Source organism: Diceros bicornis, chromosome 2 (assembly GCF_020826845.1).
Source record: "Diceros bicornis minor isolate mBicDic1 chromosome 2, mDicBic1.mat.cur, whole genome shotgun sequence".
Taxonomy (NCBI): domain Eukaryota; kingdom Metazoa; phylum Chordata; class Mammalia; order Perissodactyla; family Rhinocerotidae; genus Diceros; species Diceros bicornis.
Window position 1 is genome coordinate 75,307,475 of NC_080741.1, and position 22,097 is coordinate 75,329,571.

The 22,097-nt window shown below is 38.8% G+C and overlaps 1 protein-coding gene across 3 annotated transcripts in view; it reads left to right on the forward strand.

Annotated features, from left to right (window-relative positions):
• The window catches only part of SUMF1 (sulfatase modifying factor 1), a 93,987-nt gene that overhangs the window by 18,404 nt on the left and 53,486 nt on the right, over positions 1-22,097 (forward strand). For all 3 annotated transcript variants that reach the window (XM_058563449.1, XM_058563456.1, XM_058563454.1), the window contains one exon: positions 3,328-3,402. In XM_058563449.1, coding sequence (XP_058419432.1) covers positions 3,328-3,402 — 75 coding nt within the window. The remainder of the gene's footprint in view (positions 1-3,327; positions 3,403-22,097) is intronic.

Consider the following 22,097-nt stretch of genomic DNA (forward strand, 5'->3'; position numbering starts at 1 on the left):
AATGAAAGAGGAGAAATCACAATGGATACCATGGAAATACTAAGGATTATAAAAATATGATGAAAAACTATATAGCAACAAATTGGACAATCCAGAACAAATGGATAAATTCTTAGACTCATCCAACCTGCCAAAACTGAACCAAGAAGAAATAGAGAATCTGAATAGACCAATCACAAGTATAGAGGTTGAAATAGTAATCAAAAACCTCCCAAAAAATAAAAGTCCAGGACTAGATGGATTCTCTGGTGAATTTTACCAAACATTCAAAGAAGATTTAATACCTATCCTTCTCAAACTATTCCAAAAAATAGAGGAAGATGGAACACTTCCTAACTCATTCTACAAAGCCAACATCACTCTGATACCAAAGCTAGACAAAGACAATACAATGATGGAAAATTACATGCCAATATCTCTGATGAACATAGATGCAAAAATCCTAAACAAAATATTGGCAAACTGAATACAACAACACATTAAAAAGATCATACACCATGATCAATTGGGATTTATACCAGGGACTCAGGGATGGTTCAACACCTGCAAATCAAACAACGTGATACACCATATCAACAAAATGAAGAATAAAAACCACATGGTCATCTCAATAGATGCAGAGAAGGCATTTGAGAAGATCCAACATCCATTTATAATAAAAACTCTCAACAAAATGGGTATAGAAGGAAAGTACCTCCACATAATAAAGGCTATTTATGACAAACCCACAGCCAACATAATACTCAATGGGGAAAGTCTGAAAGCCATTCCTCTGAGAACAGGAACGAGACAAGGCTGCCCACTCTCACCACTGTTATTCAACATAGTACTGGAGGTTTTGGCCAGGGCAATTAGGCAAGAAAGAGGAATAAAAGGAATCCAAATAGGCAACGAAAAAGTGAAACTCTCACTATTTGCAGACGACATGATTTTATATATAGAAAACCCTAAAGAATCCACTGGAAAACTATTAGAAATAATCAAAAACTACAGCAGAGTCGCAGGGTACAAAATCAGTCTACAAAAATCAGTTGCATTTCTGTATGCTAATAATGAACTAACAGAAAGAGAGCTCAAAAAAATAATACCATTTCCAATAGCATCAAAAAGAATAAAATATCTAGGAATAAATGTTACCAAGGAGGTGAAAGACCTATACAATGAAAACTACAAGACATTATTGAAAGAAATTGATGATGACATAAAGAAATGGAAAGACATCCCATGCATATGGTTTGGAAGAATAAACATAGTTAAAATGTCTATATTACCTAAAGCAGTCTACAGATTCAGTACCATCCTAATCAGAATCCCAATGACATTCTTCACAAAATAGAAAAAAGCATACTAAAATTCATATGGGGCAACAAAAGACCCCGAATAGCTAAAACAATCCTAAGAAAAAAGAAGAAAGCTAGAGGCATCACAATCCCTGACTTCAAAACATACTACAAAGCAATAGTAATGAAAACAGCATGGTACTGGTTCAAAAACAGACACACAGATCAATGGAACAGAATTGAAAGCCCAGAAATAAAACCACACATATATGGACAGCTAATTTTTGACAAAGGAGCTAAGAACATACAATGGAGAAAGGAAAGTCTCTTCAATAAATGGTGTTGGGAAAACTGTACAGCCACATGCAAAAGAATGAAAGTGGACCATCTGCTATTGCCATTCACAAAAATTAATTCAGAATGGATCAAAGACCTGAATGTGAGACCTGGAAGTATAAAACTCATAGAAGAAAATATAGGCACCACACTATTTGACATTGGTCATAAAGGAATCTTTTCAGATGCCGTGCTTACTCAGACTAGGGAAGCTAAAGAAAAAATAAGCAAAGTGGGACTTTATCAGATTAAAGAGCTTCTACAAGACAAATGAAACCAGGATCAAAGTGAATAGACAGCCCACCAGCTGGGAGAAAATATTTGCAAAACATTTATCTGACAAGGGGTTAATCTCCATAATATATAAAGAATTCACACAACTGAACAACAAAAAAACAAATAACCCAATCAAAAAATGGACAGAGGAACAGACACTTCTCCAAAGAAGATATACAGATGGCCAATAGGCACATGAAAAGATGTTCAACATCACTAATCATCAGGGAAATGCAAATCAAAACAACACTAAGATATCACCTCACGCCCATTAGAATGGCTGTAATCACCAAGACAAAAAACAACAAATGTTGGAGAGGATGTGGAGAAACAGGAACCCTCATACACACCTGGTGGGAATGCAAACTGGTGCAGCCTCTGTGGAAAATGGTATGGAGATTCCTCAAAAAATTAAAAATAGAAATACCCTATGATCCAGCTATCCCACTACTGGGAATCTATCCAACGAACCTGAAATCAACAATCCAGAGAGGCTTATGCACCCCTATGTTCATTGCAGCATTATTCACTATAGCCAAGAAGTGTAAGCAACCCAAGTGTCCCTCAACTGATGATTGGATCAAGAAGATGTGGTATATATATACAGTGGAATACTACTCTGCCATAAAAAAAGACAAAATCGTCCCATTTGCAATAACATGGATGGACCTGGAGGGTATTATGTTAAGTGAAATAAGCCAGAAAGAGAAACACAAACACCGTGTGATCTCACTCATATGTTCAATATAAACCAGCACATGGACAGAGAAAACTGTATTAGGGTTACCAGGGGCAGTGGGGGAAGGGGGTGGGCACAAGGGGTGAAGGGAGACGTGTATATGGTGATCGACAAACAAAAATGTACAACCAAAATTTCACAATGTTATAAACTATTAAGACATCAATAAAAAAATAATAATAATTAAAATACAGATTTCCATCTGATGCTTGAACTGGCCACTTGAGATTTATAAGCACAGTTGACACCTTAGTGGAGCTAGACTATGTCAGAATATCAGCAAACAATGACATTTAATTCTTTTAGCTAGATTCCAGGAACAGAGCAAAGGACAAAGGTTGATTATATTATCTGACATGTAAAGAATACTGTTTTTTTTCCAAAGTCATTTGTAATACTTGGGGAGATGTGTTTCCATCAGCAGGAACAATCACATTCTCAAAAGCTAATCTCTTCCAGTCTGTATTCTTATCAGCTAAATGAGCCTTAAATGAAAATGGTTTCTTGTAAGTGACGTTAACCTGTCTTAATAGGAAGCTAGATGCTTTTAAGTCATTTCTGAAACCTCTGGGAAGTCATAAGAAAAACTTAAGTTCACATGGACAAGAAGAATCACTTTAATAGTGTGCAAAGAGAATGGCACGTGTGAAGCACGTCACTACAACCTTTTCTGGGTTTTTATTTCCTTCTTTATAGGCTGAGAAGTTTGGTGACTCGTTTGTCTTTGAAGGCATGTTGAGTGAGCAGGTGAAGACTGATATCCAACAGGCAGTAAGTAATGTTTAAACAGGCTCTCATATTTCTCTGCTGGCCATTGGAAAGGGCTTGGGTGAAAAATCCAAGCTACAAGTGCCCCTCTCCTCTTCCCTGCAACACCCCACCGTTCTCCCGCTATAGATTTGCCCCTAAACAGGCCTATGGACCTGGGCACCTTGTCTTGAGGAAAATGGCACAAGTCCAGGATGGTATCTGAAGAAGTATTGGGTCTGACTTGAGCTGCTGTCTTGTGCACCCAAGTAATACATTGTGTTGCTAAGTAGAACTCAGCTGGCCTCTAAACACTTCTGGGTTTCTTTTACTCATAGTCATTTCTAGAATAGAGAGTTAAATGTGGATGTTTTTTACTTTTCTTCTTACAGTCTTGAACTCATCAGGTGCTGATATGGAGAGAGAGCTTCCTGTTTAAACATTTATGAATTCACCTGATCAGAGGGGTATTCATGGAAGGGGGCCCTTCACTCTGGATATTCATAGGAAATTGAGCCAGGGATCTGGTCCTTACCACCCGGGGGTGTACCTGCTCTCATGGAGATGATCCAGGGAGTGTGAATTAGGTGTGTTTTTCTCAGAAATCATGGAAACAGTGCACTGGGCCTCCATAAGCACCTATGTAGTGAGTGGAACTTGGGATTTCTGTTGCAGACATTTTAGCAGGTCTGTGTATGTTTGAGCATTTGTTTGCATACAAGTCTCGTGAGGAGGCAGAAAATAAAAGAACAAGGGAAGGACTATGAGTAAGCTGGGGTGTTGAGGCTTCATAAGACAAAGAGGGCAGAGAATGCAGAGGAGGCAGGAGGTGGTGAGAGGGGAAAGGAAACGGGTCAGCTGGCTCAAGGGAGACTGATTAAGATACAGACGTTGAGGACAGGACTCTAATCTTCCTTTGTTATAAAAGTTCCCTTTCAGCTCCTGCCGGAACTCCGTCTCTATGTGTGGGTGTGACTGTTCTTCTCTCTCATGAGCAGCATTGCCAGAAAAATTAAACTGTCCTGGCCTGTGTTTTCTTTCTCTTCAAATGAATGTAGCAAAAGTTGCCCCCGGGGCGGGGGGGGTGGGGGCTAAGATAAGGTAAAACTAGACTTGTTCTCAACATTTATAGGAGAATCAGGCCAATTTTTTGGTATGTGTTTTAGATAAATGTTTTAAAAGCATGCCTGAGCTCAATTTGAATTTCAGTTTTCTTTCCTCGTTACAAGTTTATATTACGTCTATTATGTAATCTGATGTACCTTTTTTTTTAAAGGGCTTTGAGGTCAGATTGGCCTAGCTGATGAGCCAGCAACTCAGGATGTGGTGCCTTGTTTTAAGACACGGAGTTCAGATGAGGGAGGGCTTTGCACTTATTTTTGATTTGCGCTTTCAGATACAGGGCCTCTTGTCACTTGAGAGCCTCCAAGCACATTAGGCATAAAGGCAGAGGCAGATTATTGCCAGGCTCTGGAGGTGCCTGGTAAGAGCATAGTGAAGTGTGTGTGCTGGTTACTAGGATGAGAACAAGCAGCTCTCTCTGGATCGTAGTGTTGGTCACTTGCTTAAATGCTCGTAATGGAAAAGCAAACCTTTTAAGCATGTTTAGAAAGGGTTGGAAGGAATAAAATGAATCTGTGGATGATCTGAGGAAGGTAAGGTTTTGTTTTTCAACTCTCTCTTAGGTCTGACATAGCCGTAAGCACCAGACCTGATTTTAACCCAGTGTTTGCAGAAGTGTAGGATGTGGGATGGTCCATGAGATGGCTGAGTGAAACAGGAGATGAGTTAAGCTGGTACATGGCCAAGGATAAAATAATCCTGAATCTCGAAGTGAGCAAGTTCTTCCCTTTTCAGCTCTCTTTCAAGACCTGGTTAAGTCAAGACAAAAGTCTCATCGGGTGCTAGCATGTCATTAACACTCGATGACACTTGTTAGTCTCCTTTTTAATATAGAAAATAGGCCTCGGAGCCTTCCTCAGGCTACAGTAGCTAGCTAGAATTTAATAATATTGTTTACTTTCATGTAATTATTTTAAATGTTTCATATAATTTAAATAAATGTCGTTATTTTAAATGTTGTCATAAATGTTCTGTTTATAAGTTACCCAATGATATAAATTTTCCTTTAAAAGAAACCATTGTTTTGTAAAATAAAACACAAATACAGAAAATCACACAAAGCAAATATGTAGTTTAGTGAGTTATCTAAAGGCAAACATGCTCATAACCATCACCTAAGTCAGGAATTAGAATTTTGCTACCTGCCCTCGCAACCCCGTCCATGTGCCACATCCTGATCACCAGCCCTCTCTGTCCCTAAAGCAACCACTATCCTGCTTTTTAAAGTAGACATTTCCCTGCATTTCTTTATAGTATTATCACCAGGTGTACACCCCAAGACTATTATGGTTTAATCTTACCTATTTAAAGGAAATTTGTATCTTTTAACACCATTTTAATCTACAGGTTTCCCTTTCATTTCTCCATTCCCCACCCATGTCTGCCTCCTCCACTCCTTTTTTTCTCTAACAGTTTATCTCTGGAAGAATCCCACGCGTTTAACCCGTAGGCTTTCCCACGGTCTGAATTTTGCTGCTTGCCCTCTTGGTGCAGCTCACCTCTTCTCTCTGTCCTCTGCACTTCCTGCAGACTGATAGCTTGATCCACAGGCCTTCTCAGACTCATGCTTGAACCCTATGGCAAGACCTTAGACGCTGGTATATTCTTTCACCAGTCGGCTCTGTTTTTTTGTGATGTTAACTGCTATTAATGCTTAGTGCCTAGAACCATTAATTCATTGGGAGTTGTAAGATAGTGAAAATCTAACAGGTTTTTTTCCATCTGTTAATTGAGATACTTTTTTTTTTTTTTTTGAGGAAGATCAGCCCTGAGCTAACATCGGATGCCAATCCTCCTCTTTTTTGCTGAGGAAGATTGGCCCTGGGCTAACATCCGTGCCCATCTTCCTCTACTTTATATGGGATGCTGCCACAGCATGGCTTCACAAGCAGTGCATCGGTGTGCGCTTGGGATCTGAACCTGTGAACCCCGGGCCACCGAAGCGGAGCGTGTACACTTAACCACTGTGCCACTGGGCCGGCCCCTGAAATACTTTTTTTTTTTGCTGGGAAAGATTCGCTCTAAGCTAATCTTCCTCTCTCTTTTTTTTTCGTCCCTAAAGCCCCAGTACATAGTTGTATATTCTAGTTGTAGGTCTACTTCTTCTATGTGAGCTACCACCACAGCATGGCTACTGACAGACAAGTAGTGAGGTTCCGTGCCTGGGAACTGAACCCTGGCCACTGAAGTGGACCTTGCCGAACTGTAACTGCTAGGCCATCAGGGCTAGCTCTTAATTGAGATACTTTTATAAAGAGATGGTTCCCTCCATCTGCTATTTTCTTAACCATTGGTACAGTTCATGTGGGAAAGGTAGAGTAAATGCTTGATTGTTTGCTAGCTTTTAAGAAAATGAATTGGCTCCCTGCTACTCTCAAAAAGGACCAATTAAATTTTTTTTTTCTTTTTTGCCAAGGAAGATTTGCCCTGAGCTAATGTCCGTTGCCAGTCCTCCTCTTTTTTCACTTGAGGAAGATTAGCCCTGAGCTAACATCTGTGCCACTCTTCCTCTATTTTGTATGTGTGACACCAGCATGGCTGGTGAGTGGAGTAGTTCTGCATCTGGGATCCGAACCTGCGAACGTGGGCTGCTGAAGCAGAGTGTGGGGAACTTTAACCACTTGGCCATGGGGCCAGGCCCTAGATTTTCTTTTTGATTAAACATTTAAAGATAATTATAGATTCGCATGCAGTAGTAAGAAATAACACAGAGATCCTGTGTACTGTTCCCCTGGTTTCCTCCAATTCTTGTATAACCATAGTACAGTTTCACAACCAGGAAGTTGACAACTGACATAATCTACTTATCTCTGTCTGATTTCACCAGTTTTATATGTATTCATTTGTATGTGTGTATATTTAGTTCTATGCAGTTTTATCACAAGTGTAGATTACACTTGTGTAATCACCAGATTTTTAAAAAATATCCTCATGAACTTATGGATTTAAAAATATTTTGTGGGTTTTATTCATTTGGGATCATACCTTTTGAAGGTCAGATTTTCCTATTTTTGGGTATTGAGTGCCTCTTCAAGTTCTTATGAGTCCTTTTAGCCCTCTCTTTTTTAAACAGCTTTATTGAGATATAATTTATAACTCATAAAATTCACCATTTTAAGTGTACAATTCAGTTTTTTTTGGTATATTTATAGAGTTGTACAGCCATCACCACAATCTAATTTTGGAATGTATCTGTCAGCTGCAAAAGAAACCATGTGCCCATTTGCAGTCACTCCCCATTTCCACCCGTAACCTTAGGCAACTGTGCTGAGTCCTTTTGAAGTGACCCTAAGCTTCTTTGCTTTCCCTAATGGCAAGATCTACCCTCCACCCCCACCCCCTATCCTGGAATCAGCCATTTCTCTAAGAAGCGCTAGTAACTTTTAGTAGAAAACAGTATTTCAAGGACTCTGTCTAGGTTCTAGGTGTGCTCATTGCCTTAGGTTGGTTCATTGTTTCTAGGCCTCTTTAGTGCACAGAGCTAAGATAAAATGCTGTAGGAGTTCACACTGATATTTCTACTTTAGGATTTGTAAATTAGTCTGTTTTGTATTATAATTGACCCTCCGTATCCCTGGGTGCTGCATCCACAGATTCAACCAACTGTGGATCAAAAGGCCTAGGATGGTACTAGGTACATGTACTGAACATGTACAGACTGTTTTCCTTGTCATTATTCCCTAAACAATATAGTATGACAACTATTTACATAGCATTTACATTGTATTAGGTATTATAAGTAATCCAGAGATGATTTAAAGTATATGGGAGGACATGCGTAGGTTATGCAACTACTATGCCATTTTATATAAGGGACTTGAGCATCCGCGGATTTTGGTATCCATGGGAGTCCTGGAACCGATACCCCACGGATACCGAGGGATGACTGTACGTGTATCTCCTTTTTTTCTACACCAGGAATCCTGGTTCTCAAGGACATGGGATGATAGAATAGCCTATAAATTACTCACTTATTTTATCCCAGGTTACATATATAGTAGTCTCAAAATAACAAGATTAATGCTACCATCACCAATGTAATTACTGAGAACAGGTAGGAAAAAAACCCCACGTTTTACATATGCTTTTCCCACTTTTTCCCCAGTTTAAAAATTGTATTATTTCTGTATTATCTGAGCATGTGTCCATTATGTAAAGTGCTCAATTTTACAAGTAACTGTTTGTTTAATGCTTTCTGCATTCAATGTCTCTCTAGTCATTTGGATTAGAGAATCTCTACTAGATTCTTCAGGAAGTGGTCATGGGAACAATATTCCCCAAGTTTTTGCATGATGGTAACAGTTTGTCAGTGCCCTTTATACTTGAAAGTCAGTTTTGCTGGATATGAAATCTTTGTTTCACATTTGTTTTTTGTGAGTATCGTATGTATGTTATTTTGTTTTCTTTTGGAATAAAGCATTGCTATTGAAATTTTCTTTCCCTTAAAAGTTACCTGTTGTTTTTGCCTAGATACCCCCCAAATTTTTTTTCCTTTTTCTTTAGTATCTGGTGATTTTGCTGGAATATATCTTGGTGTTGGTCATTATGGGTCAGTATTCTCAGGTGTGCTCTTTCAATATGTAGTTTCATAATTTTTTTTCTAATTTCAGGGAAATTTTCTTATAGATTTTGCTATTTTTTCCGATGCCCTTACTTTTGTTTTCTTCATTAGGAACTTTTAATGTATCTGTTTGTAGGAGCCTTTTTATCCGTTTGCACTGTTAATCACTTTCTTTTGAATCATTTCCATCTCTTGTTTTTAAAATTTTCTTCCTTTTCATCTGTGTCTCAAGTAATCTTGTGTTCATTCTAAAATGACTTTTCCCTATATTTCCAGTTGTTTCTTGACTTCTCTGTCAAGGAGTCATGAATCCAAACAACAGCTCAAAAAATATGTCATGTATATACCCCAAAGAATTGAAAACAGGCACTCAGTCAGATACTTGGATATCAATGTTCATGGCAGCATTATTCACAATAGCCAAAACAACTATTAGCTGTTAAATAGCTGGAAACAACCCAAATGTCCATTGACAAATGAATGGCTGAACAAAACGTGGCAGTATATTCTCAGATGAAGAAAAACTAAGAGAATTCATTAACAGAGACTTGCTCTAAAAGAAATGCTAAAGGAGGTTTTTTAGGCTAAAGGGAAATGATACCAGAGGGGAAAAAGGAATGAAAGAATGTTTCAGGAATGAAGGAAGAGCAACAGAAATGGTTTGGGCAAATATATATATCTTTGAGAAGTTCTTTGGCTATTTTGAAAAGTTCTTTTCAACTGAAAGCCAATTTCAGTGAGGAATCAGAATTACCAAGGCGACATCTTCTTTTTTTAAAGTAAAAATTTCCAGATAGTCATATCCAACCCAAGTAATGCTGAGTGCTTTGTTATTTGGATGATGCTGGACCAGGACGAAAGGCAAGGAATAATGCAGCCTGACCGTCTCTTATATAATCACAGCTCGGTGAAGCCTAAGCTAGAAATGGAGCCATTAGTAAGGATGCGATTTAGTTACCTAAATATGCATATCTGCATGGGTTGTAATGAGAAATGCCTTGAGGCCCAGCAGGATTCTGAGGTCACATCCCAAAAGTAATTTTTAGAAAAGCTTTAGTAAGTTAACTACAGCATAAGCCAAGCCAGAAAGTATTCAGAAAGGCAATTCCAGTACATATGAAAAGTAAATTAAAATAACTCAAAACATGTGCCCAATGGATAAATTGCTGAGCATCATTTTGGATGTTAGAAGTTTTACTTTTCTAATAGCTTAACCAACATTTCCCTGAACAACCTCAATTCAGCTTTAAGAACTTTCTTCTTTTATATGACCACCAAGACTTTTCTTTCCCAAACTGATTTTGCGGTTTGATTATTCAGAGAAGCCATAAGGAAAACATCATAGCCTTTGAGTCAGAGAGACCTGGTTTTGAATCTCAGCTCTGCTGTTTACCAGCTGGTTTTGGAAAAAGTCACTTAACTTCTTGGCTACTCTTTTTGTCTTCTTAAGTTTGGTACTTAGTTTAAAACTTTTAAATCATCTTCTTTAATGGAAGCATTTTAGTCGACAGATTTCTTTCTAAGTGATCCCTTTAGTTCCACAAATTTTGTAGTATATTTATGATTGTTTACGTATAAATATTTTCTAATGTCCAATAATATTTATTCTTTAACCTGTACATTGTTTATAAGTTTTATTTTTCAACTGCAGTTATTTTATTATCATTTTGAGTACTGATTTTGAACTTGATTGCACTGTAGTCAGATAATGTGATCTGTCTGATATTAGTCCTTGAAATTTGTTGAGTGTATCTTTATCACCTACTAGGGTTTGGCTTTCATAAATGTACCATGTGTGTTTGAAAAGACTGTGCCTTTTTTATTAGTTGGGTGCAATATTCTACACATATCCATTATAGAAAGTTGTTAGTTGTGTTGTTCAAATTTTCTACATCTTACTGATTTTTTTTCCTATGCTTGATCTCAGTAATTACTGAGAAAGATGTTTCAATCTCCATTTAAGATGGTAACTTTGATCATTTGTCTTAGCGGTTCTGTCCATTTTTGCTTTATATATTTCAAAGCTATGCTATTAAGCTTAGAAGTGTAAGTGCGTAAGTTTAGAAGTATATCTTCCTGTTAAGTTGAACTTTTTATCATTATATAGGGATTCTCTTTCTTATCTTAAAGTCTATTTTGTCTGATACCTACATAGGTGCACCAGCTTTCTTTTGGTTAATATTTGTCTAACATATACTTTTTCATCTTTTCATTTTCAATCTTTCTGTGTCTTTAAGTTTTTAGGTATATCTGTGTAAATGGTATATAGCTGCATTTTTAGAGAGTCCATTCTAACAGTCTTTGTCTTTCAGTCAAAAGTTTAGTTCCTTTATATTTATTATGATTACTGATATATTACAATTTATTTCTACCATTTATTTTTTGATATATTACAATTTATTTCTACCATTTATTTTTTGCTTTCTCTTTATCCCATTTTTTCCTCTTCTTTTTTCTTCAATTTCTTGGCTCTTTTTTCTATTTTTTCCTCCTTCCAACTTTGCTTGTCTTCTTAGAAATTATGTACTTTCTGTCTCTTCATTTAGTAGTTAAACTATCTACTTTAATACTCACATTTAAAGTTTAGTGTGTTAACTTTTCTGCTGTAAATACTAGGACCTTGCTCTAATCATCCTCATTCAACTTGTGTATTACCTAACCCCAAGTCTACTATTTCATTCTAATTTGTTTTCTTCTTCCACTAATTAGACATTATTAATGTATTTCTGTATAATCAATATTTGTTTACCCCTATAATTACCAATATCGTGCCCTCCATTCCTTTCTGCATCTCAGAGAGAATGTCTCTTCTGCTTAAAAGACATCCTTTGATAGTAAATGTTCTTCTAATTAATTATTTGTAAATATCTTTAATTTTGCTTCATATTGAAAGGTATTTTTACTAAGTAAAAATTTTAGGTTGGCAGTTTTTTTCTCTCAGTACATTGAAGGGATGATTTCACTGTCTTCTGGCTTTCATTGTTGCATTGAGAAGTCAGCCATCAGTCTATTGCTGTTTCTTTGTAGGTGATCCTGGCTTTGGCAGCTTTTAAGACTTTGTTATTTCTATAGTTTCACTCTGATATGTCTAGGTGTTGACTTCTTTCATTTGTCCTGCTTCAGTTTCATTGGGTTTCCTGGATCTGAGGACTGGTGTTTTTTAAACAACTCTGGACTATTCTTAACCATTATCTTTTTGAATATTGCCCTTTCCCCATTCTCACTTATCTCCCTTTGGGACTCCAATTAGATGTTGATTAGACCTGTCACTCTATCTTCCATGTCTCCCAACCTCATTTTTTAATATATCTGTTCTGTTTATATATATAATATATTTATTCTATATATACTTTATGCTATATATATTTAGTATTTACATATAGTATATTTTCTTTCTCTCTCTATGTATATACATATTCCATTTTAATTTCTGTTGGCTTTTTGGCTCTATCTTTGGCATTATTTTTCAGTCGTTGCTCTAAGGATTACAATATGCATACCTAACTTTTCACAGTCTACTATACAGTTAACATTTTAACACTTCAAGTAAATATAGATGCCTTATAACCATATAGGTTCCTTTACGCTACCTGCTATGTGATAGTTGTCATATACAGTACCTCTACATACATTGAAAAAACCCAAGACAATGGTATAATTTTTGCTTACAACACGCATATGTATATTTTTTTTAATTTATAGAAGAAAACTAATCTATTATATTTGCCCAAACCATTTCTGTTGCTCTTCCTTCATTCCTGAAACATTCTTTCATTCCTTTTTCCCCTCTGGTATCATTTCCCTTCAGCCTAAAAAACCTCCTTTAGCATTTCTTTTAGAGCAAGTCTCTGTTAATGAATTCTCTTAGTTTTTCTTCATCTGAGAATATACTGCCACGTTTTGTTTAGCTATTCATTTGTCAATGGACATTTGGGTTGTTTCCAGCTATTTAACAGCTAATAGCTGTTTTGGCTATTGTGAGTAATGCTGCCATGAACATTGATGTGCAAGTATCTGACTGAGTGCCTGCTTTCAATTCTTTGGGGTATATACATGACATCTTTTTTGAGCTGTTGTTTGGATTCATGACTCCTTGATTGTCTGCCATCCATTAGTGGGGTCTGTTCTTTGACTTCTTCTAGTGATGGAAATGAGTCTAGCTTCCTCTGTTTGAAGATTTGCTTTCTGGTCTGAAGTGTGGCCTGTCTGTGTAGCAAACAGTCAGAGATGTCCTACTATCTGCTAGATACTGTGCTATTCCTGAGAATAGAGGGATAACAGATACCTGCACTTTAGCTGCTCAAAGTCTAGGGGATGCAGTAGCATAGACTCTGAACCAAAATTAGATTTTTTTTTTCTGATTTATGAATTTTTTATATCAAATATGTTAGAGATATAAAAATGAAAACACATATATCATCTGTTTAAAAATTATCAAAAAGAATATGAGTATATTAAATCCATATCTTCCTGGAGTGTCCAGGTAGTATGAAATAACAAATTGAGAAAAGTGTTAAGGAAGGACATCAGCAGGTGCTGTGGTCAAGAGTACTGGTGAGGAGTTGGGGGAGTGCCTGGAAAGCTGAATTTGTTAGGTTGATCAGGAAGGCCTGTGTGAGGAAGAGGCATTTAAGGGAAGCCTTGCAGACAAGGAAAAACTCATCTTGGGATCAACTGGGGCAAAGCATCTGGTGGAGGGCCTACTGAGTCCCTGTGCTCTGACTACCCAACTGCAACTTTGTATGGTCAGGTCTCAGCTAAGCTTACTCTGGGAAGACCATTTGAAATGCCCTTCTTTTGTCCCACATTCCAGATGTAGATTGTTCCATTTATTTGTTCTTATGGCTTCTTGTGCCTTCCTTTCATGTCATTCATCTCACTTCATTAATTATTTGTGTAGGTATTTGTTGAATGCCTTTCCCTTGACCAGGTATGTTCTATGATGGTGAAGGGGAAGGCATCTGTGTTATTCACCGCTATAGCCCTAGCATAGTAACTGTCGCTTGATAAGCACTTAATAAATATTTGTCAAAAGATGAAAGAATGCCATTTCGGTATCATCTGTTGAAGTGTTTAGTTTTTGAAAGGGCTCAGACCTAGTATGACCTGTCTCATGTTGGAAAGCCAGCTTTTCCTTGGCAAGAGAACACTGGCCTGGTCATCAGGGTTGAGGTGCATTCACAGTAACTGAGTTATCTGGGAAGGGTGGTCCAGCGCTGGCTGATTGGATAAGATAAGAAGGGAACATGGTCACACAACTGTATTTTGTATCTGTTTTTGAAAAGACTAGTTGTCCATCTAACTTAGGACTCATTGTGTGATGTAGGCTCAGGAAGCACAACATGATAACCGTGGAAAGTGAGAACCCAATATAATAGGATAACAGGGCACAATTTTTTTTCCAACCTGCTCCAAAATAAGGCATCTGATCAGAATGAGTGTGAGTGAGTCACGTTGGGGTCCCAGAGGCTCAGATTTGAAATATCTGTTTAAGGTGTCCTTAAGTCTTTTGAAGTCATCAGCCTTTTCAGGTCTGACTTGGATTAAGAAGTAAAAACGATTCTGACATCCCTTCTCTCCCAAATGTTGGTATTTGCATCGTAAACCTTTATGATGAGACAAAGATAGACTATTGAGTGGGGAGTCATGCCCAGGGAATATCCAGCTTTAAGAAAAATTTGTGCAAAAATGAGAATTTAGAATGGATGGAACTTTCAGAATCATCTGGCAAAAAACTTTCCTCTTATAGACGAGGCAGCCATGGCCCAGAAGAGGAAATGACTTGCCTCAGTTCTAGGTGACCTTGAGGGTGGCATCTGTTAGTACCTGAGAACCAGCCTTGTACCTTTCCCACTACAGATTCCTGTGTAAAACCCATAAGCCAGTGGCTGATTCCCTCTCTCTACAAAAGGATATCTCACTGAAAAACTATATTTAAAATTGGTATTTATCCAGAAGAGGGTCACCCAGGAGGGGAGGGATTTGGACGCCATGGAAATCTCAGGAACGGGTGAATTTATTCATGAAACAAATGTTTATCCTGTATGTACTAAGGGCCAGGCAGTGTTCTAAGTTCTGTAGATACAGCAGGGAACAGATAGAAGTCCTCACTCTCATGAAGGTTATAACTCCAGTAAGAAACAGATTCTAAACAAGTGAACTTTTAACTGATTATGCTAATGGCCTGTGAACAAAATAAAACATAGTAATGTGATAGAAAGTGATTGGAGTGTAGTGCAGTTGGACTCTTTTGGCTCTTTTATTTATGGGGTCCGGGATGGCCTCTCTGAGGAAGTGACACTTGAGCTCAATCCTAAATGATGAGTAGGAGCCTGCATGACCATAATGAGGAAGTGAAGAACAAGGAGAATTGTGATACGGGGTTAGGGTTAGGTTGGAAAAGTTGGCAGTGGGTGGATTATGTAGGGCTTTGTAGGCCTCAGAGAAGTTTGGGTTTCTTTTTAAGTGCAGTTAGAAGCCATTAGATCTACTTATTTTGTTGAGGAAGATTAGCCCTGAGCTAACGTCTGTTGCCAATTCTTCTCTTTTTGCTGAGGAAGATTGGCCCTGGGCTAACATCCGTGCCCATCTTCCTCTACTTTATATGTGGGACGCCTGCCACAGCATGGCCTGACAAGTGGTGCCTAGATCTGCGCCTGGGATCTGAACCCACGAAGCCTGGGCCGCCAAAGTGGAGTACGCAAACAACCACTATGCCACTGGGCTGGCCACTCTACTTAACATTTTAAAGAGACCACTCTGGCTTCTGTGTGGGTTTTGTCATAGTCCAGGTGGGACATGATGGGGCCGTGGAGCAGAGTCGTAGGAGTAGAGATGCTGCAAGTGGTCTGACATTTGGAAATACATCTGAGAGCGTCGGGGGAAGAGGAGAGAGAGGAACCAAGTGTGACTACTAGGTTTTGGTCTGAGCATCAGGGGAGGTGGTGATTCATTTAACTTGAGATGGTAGAGCCTGGGGAAGGTTGAATAAATTACTGAACCTCGAGAAGACTAAGAGGTGGATGAATTATGATTATTCTACAAATGTCTGAAAGGTCATCCAAAAGGAATTTGATTTATTCCACGTGATCCTTGGTAGCCTAGTCAGTGCCAGCAGATGGAAGATCTCTGGGAGGCATTTCAGTTCAGCTACTGATTAGGAACTCTCTATCAGTTAGAATGATCTGAACATGAGGGACCGCTTGCAAGGAAGTGATGTCTGTCACCCAAATTGCTCAAGCTGAGATGGGGAGGGAGGCATCTATTGGTAGAGTGTATATAATTTATTGTCGAAATCAGTGAGTGGAATGTCCAAATTGAGAGTGAAGGATGCTCTTAACTATGCTGGGACAGCAGGTATAAATCTGGACCACCCTGGTAAATGGGGACCAATCTTCATCCTGCTTTACCTCTTCATCTTAGGGACACTGTAGAGAGTACAGTGGGTATAGGTGGGTATGGGTTGTAACTGGCAGACCTCTTGGCATCCCTCCAGATCTAAGGTTCTGAAGATCTTTGGTATATTTTATTTAGCAAAAAATATTGATGCCCAGCTTTTCTGGATTAAGTGAAGTACACTGATAATACAGGCAGATTAAGTGAAGTATATTTATAATACAGGTGCCCTCCCATGTGGAGCGCCCTACCTGTCCCCGTCCTGCCTCACTTGCTCCTCCTTCTCACCTCCTGTGGGAAGCATTTGCAGAGTAGCGTCCCCTGACTTTGGTTGGGTCCCCCTCCTTGGGCTCCGATAGCTCACTGAACTCCTCTTGGCCACAGTACTTAGTGCAGGCTTGAAATCATCTGCTCATTTGTCTGTCTTCACCCCTATCTTGTGTGCTTTGCTTCTGTACCCCCAGGGCCTAGCACAGGGGTGGCATAGGGCAGATGCTCATCAAATGTTTGCTGAATGAATCAAATGCATGAATGAATGGCATCATGAATTGGTTCTATAGATTCCTAGTAATGTACTAACACCCACATATACATACCTATCTGTTGAGTGCTTATAATGCTAAATCTACACGTTAGATAAGTCCTATTAGATAAGTTCTGTTAGTATACTAATTTTACTGATTGAGGAAACCAAGGCTCAGATAGGCTTAGTAACTTGCCCAGTGTCACATAGCTAGGAAATAGTAGGAGAGCCAGAGCTGGAACCCCCTAACCACTTGGCTCAAGTATGTGCTATATCCCCTTTCTCAAAACTTAACCACACATTATGTTACCAGTTTAAAGATATTGAGAAGTTCTGTAATAAAAAACCCACTTAACTTGATTAACCCAGCTTTCCTGACTACTTTGACTGTGGAACCTTTCAACACCCCCTGTGCCTACTAACATCTTGTGGAAGACTGCTAGGAAACAGCCGTGGGGAAGTGCTTGGTCAGGAGAAGAGAGTTATGAATTGAAAATCTGCAGCCATGGGTTCTTTTCCTGGCTCTGCCACTACCTGCCGCTTTTCAGGGCTTATTTTTCCATCTGTAAGAGGAGGGAGTTTAAATAGATGGCCTCCCCTATCCTTCCCATCTTTAAAATCCTGCGGCATTGTAAGCGTGCCTGTGTTAAGCAGGCAGCCATGCTGGGAAAGCATGAACATCTAAGTGTTAGAGCCAGGTGTCTACCCTCCTGCCAAGCCTGTGTTTGCTTTAGCAGCTCTCACAAAACTTTGCAAGATTCACAGTATTGTTAAAAAATATGCAAATATTTCCTGCACAGTGTGCCATCACGATGAGGAGAATCAGCAGTCACCATCATGCCTCACCGTCCTGCTACTGGCACAGTGTCCAGCTGCAGGGTGAAATGTATGGGCCAGGCTGGCGACCCGAGGAAGTGAGCCCTGTGGAGTGTTCAGAATTTGTTTGTACTCCTGCAGCCCTGGGCTGAGATTGTCCAGTTCAGTACCAGCCTCTGTTTAAAGGGGCAGCAGTTGAGCCATCGTGCTATGTGCCCCTCTGCAGAGCCTGTCTCTAGCCATAGGCAGGAAATAGATCATCTCTGACTGTGAGCCTGGGCTGCCTTTGCAGCAAGAGTCCCTGTCCCTTTATTGTGATGCTCTATGGGCTGATGACACTCCTCTTTTTCCTCTTTTACAAATAATAGGTGGGATTATTCATATTGTGATTTACCTCCAGAACAACCTGTGTGAGAATTTCCTGTTCTTAGGATGCCTTTTCTATGTTCTGTCTTCTATTTGACCTTTTTTTCTCAGAAGCTTCAGAGCTTGTAAAGTAAGAAAAAAAAAAAGTACAGAATCAATCAAATGGCATTCAGACTTTCTGTAATTCCCCTGTTTTATACATTGAAAAAGATCTTTCTATAAGTAAGCCAGTAGTAATTTAAGGAGTCTAACTGGAGCCTCCTTGTGAAGAGTTGTAATAAATACCGTGCTCTGGGTGCCATGATTTTTACATATACTCAGCCCTCTTTCCAGAGGGAGACTAGCTACACCATCTATTAATACTGTAAAAATCCACAATGGATTTTTAAAAAACAATGGTTTTTAGCAAGAGCTGTAGAGACGTGCTCTTACGTATAGTGATGCCACTTCTGGAAATTTAGCAGAAGCAAAAAATGTAAATGAAGATGTTTGAAGATGTTCACCATAGTGTTATCTATAATAGAAAAAAAAACAACAAAGTTGAATATAACCTGAGTGGTTATATTCAGAATATTGTGTAGCCACTAAATATGTTTGTTGTGAAGTCCAGATAAAACATAAGAAATATTTAATAAAATCGATGAAAACAATCAATATATAATTTGGAAAAAATATGTAAAAATCTGTATGCTTACTGATGAAACTAGAAGGTGAATATAAAAATAAAGTTTGTAGTCAAATGGTGAATGTAATTCTTAATTAAATTAGGAAATATCTAATTTATTTAATATTGATTACTTTTGCTTTTCCAATGTTAAGTCTCTTAGCGCAGTTAAAATAAAAAAACTTAGAAAATCTGAATAAAAAAATAATATGTTCACTGTAGATAATTTACAAATTAAAAATGTCACTAAAAACATTAAATATCACCCATAATCTCACCACCTAAAATAACCATTGCAGACATTTCAGTACATGTACTACTAATCTTTTCTTGGGTGTGTGTGCTTATGTGTGTGTCTATATGTAGACATGTTTTTAGCAGACTTGTGCAGACATACTTGTAAATGGAGTTTTTCATTTTCCCTGGAGGGTGAACATTTATCCAAGTAATTACAATTTTTCCTGCATATGATTTTTTTTTTTTTGTGAAGAGATTAGCCCTGAGCTAACATCCCATGCCAGTCCGCCTCTTTTTGCTGAGGAAGATTGGCCCTGGGGTAACATCTGTGCCCATCTTCCTCTACTTTATATGGGACGCCGCCACAGCATGGCTTGACAAGTGGTGCGTCGGTGCACGCCTGGGATCCGAACCTGCGAACCTCGGGCTGCTGAAGCGGAGCACGTGCACTTAACCGCTGTGCCACCGGGCCGGCCCCTTTGCATATGATTTTTAATGACTATGTTGTATTCCTTCATATGGATATACAGTAAGGAACTCATCCAGTCTCCTCGCTGGGTGTGCATGTGAAGTCGCCTTTTGCTGGGTGTTGTCAAATTGCTTTTTAAGATAGGTTATATCAGGTTATGCAGTCACCTCTTTGCTTAAAGAAGTAAAAAGTTATTTTTAAACAATAAAAAATCCTTTTCTCTTGTTTCTATAAGTTTTTTTAAAGCCTCAAATCGAGTTTCCCCATATTTATGCAGCTCTCACCTCAGAATGAGTAAACTAGATCACTTTTAAGGGTTCTTTGAGCCCAGGATTCCTTGGGCCATTTTTGCACATTGTCTGTAATGAATGACTGTGCATAGGGTTTCCACTCCTCTCGTGAGGACATGTAATGAATGTTCGGAGTATACCGATTGGTGCCTTGGGAATGCAGTGTATTCTAGCATGAGGAATTTCACCAAGAGCTGAAGCAAAAAGTAGTGAAAAATTTCTTATCTGGCTTAAATTTTGTAAATATTTGTACTCTATTTGGAAAAGCATGCATTTTTCTCTCTCATGCATTCTATTAAGTAGTCAAGGTACCTGATTTAGGATTTAATTTAAAATAAGCTGTCAGACTCGACTACCTATCTATTTTATTTTACTTATTTATTTATTTTTAATAATTTTATTTATTTATTTATTTTTTCCCCCAAAGCCCCAGTAGATAGTTGTATGTCATAGCTGCACATCCTTCCAGTTGCTGTATGTGGGACGCGGCCTCAGCATGGCCGGTGAAGTGGTGCATCAGTGTGCACCGGGATCCGAACCCGGGCCACCAGCAGTGGAGTGCGCGCACTTAACCGCTAAGCCACAGGGCCGGCCCTACCTATCTATTTTAATGATGAATTTGTTTTTACTCTTTATTCAATCCTAGTTTTCTACTTTCCGCATTGGTATTGGGTGCTGAAGAAAGAGCTTTTTGCTCACTGTGTGCTTTCTGTTCCATTTAATTCCTTTAGTTGCTAGATTCTCCTCCAGTTTTATTTATACTTCATGAATTTGAACAGATCTGCAATTTCTCATTGTTCACTGGTGCCAGTTGAAAAATTCTCCCAGGCTGTTTTTATAGGGGTAACTGTCATGTTTATACTATGTTTCAAGAAACGTCCATCTTTTTAATTTGCTTGTCTAAATGCATTTAATTTTCAAGAGAACATTTGTAAAGTTGTGAACTTGACATCTTTATACTTGAATATGCGTAATTACACAATGCTCTTTTACCTTTGCCAACTTTATTCTAGGCTGTGTGGGTATAAGAAGCATAATTTACCACCTCTGGCAAGAATAAAGACACTTTTGCTATCTTCCCCTTTTCTTTTCTTTAGGCTGTTACTACAAGTCTGGTTATGTCCCCAGGGGGAGGTGGGAAAAGATGTCTTTGCTTTTCAAAGTCCATTTCTCCAGGGGACATCAATACTCACATGGATCCTATTTACATTGTAATTGGTCGCTGGCTGTCTGGTACAGCTGTTTCAACTTAAACCCAAGACAGTTGCTATGGAGATGGTTGACTAGAAATAGGTCAAGTTAAAGTCCTTTTCCCCCTGGATATGAGGGAGTGCTTATGACTCTGGAAGTGTCTCAGTTGAACAGAAAATGTGTAGGTGAGCAACCACATCCAAAAAAATTTTCTTCTCAGGGTAAGGTTTATCATAGATGCCAATCCACTCATGCTGCTGCTGCTACTCGCAAACAACACACCTCAGGACTGTTCCTGTTAAAGAAAAGGAATTAGAGATGTCATAATTTGCAGTGTAACCTTGATTAACTGACTCATATATGACTCTCAAAAGTTGCTTCTTTCATTAAGTTCCTAAATGTAGTAGAATAGTGTTTATTTTCAAGTCACAACCAGGATTTCAAGAACAAGTTTTTTTTTTACATTTATTTTTCCCCCAAAGCCCCAGTAGATAGTTGTATGTCATAGCTGCACATCCTTCTAGTTGCTGTATGTGGGACGCGGCCTCAGCATGGCCGGAGAAGCAGTGCGTCGGTGCGCGCCCGGGATCTGAACCCTGGGCCGCCAGTAGTGGAGCGCGCGCACTTAACCGCTAAGCCATGGGGCTGGCCCAAGAACAAGTTCTTAAAAACATGAAATTAACAGTGACATTTGGGAAAAGAAAGCATTTGGTTACATTGGATGGGATTTGCCATAAATTTGGCCAGAAAACATCATGGTTTTCCCAGGGCAACTTGGCTAGCTGATTTCATCAGTCTTCTCTTATATGGTGACTTTGATTACTTGTCTTTCCTTCTTCATGTGTCAGGTGGGGAAATGGTCCGTGACTCTATGTCTGACCATTACAGTGGGGACTTGTGGTCTTTCTCACAGATGGGCATGTGGTATGGTACTCTTACAGGCCCCCAAGCTTTAGTTTGGGGTTGGTGAATGTGGATTCCTCCTGCATTCTTTTTACCCCTCACACTGCCCCCCTCTGCCCGCCTCTCACAGTGCCACCTGCTTCAGGGAATGGGTTAGTTTATGTGTAGATGGTTTCACATCA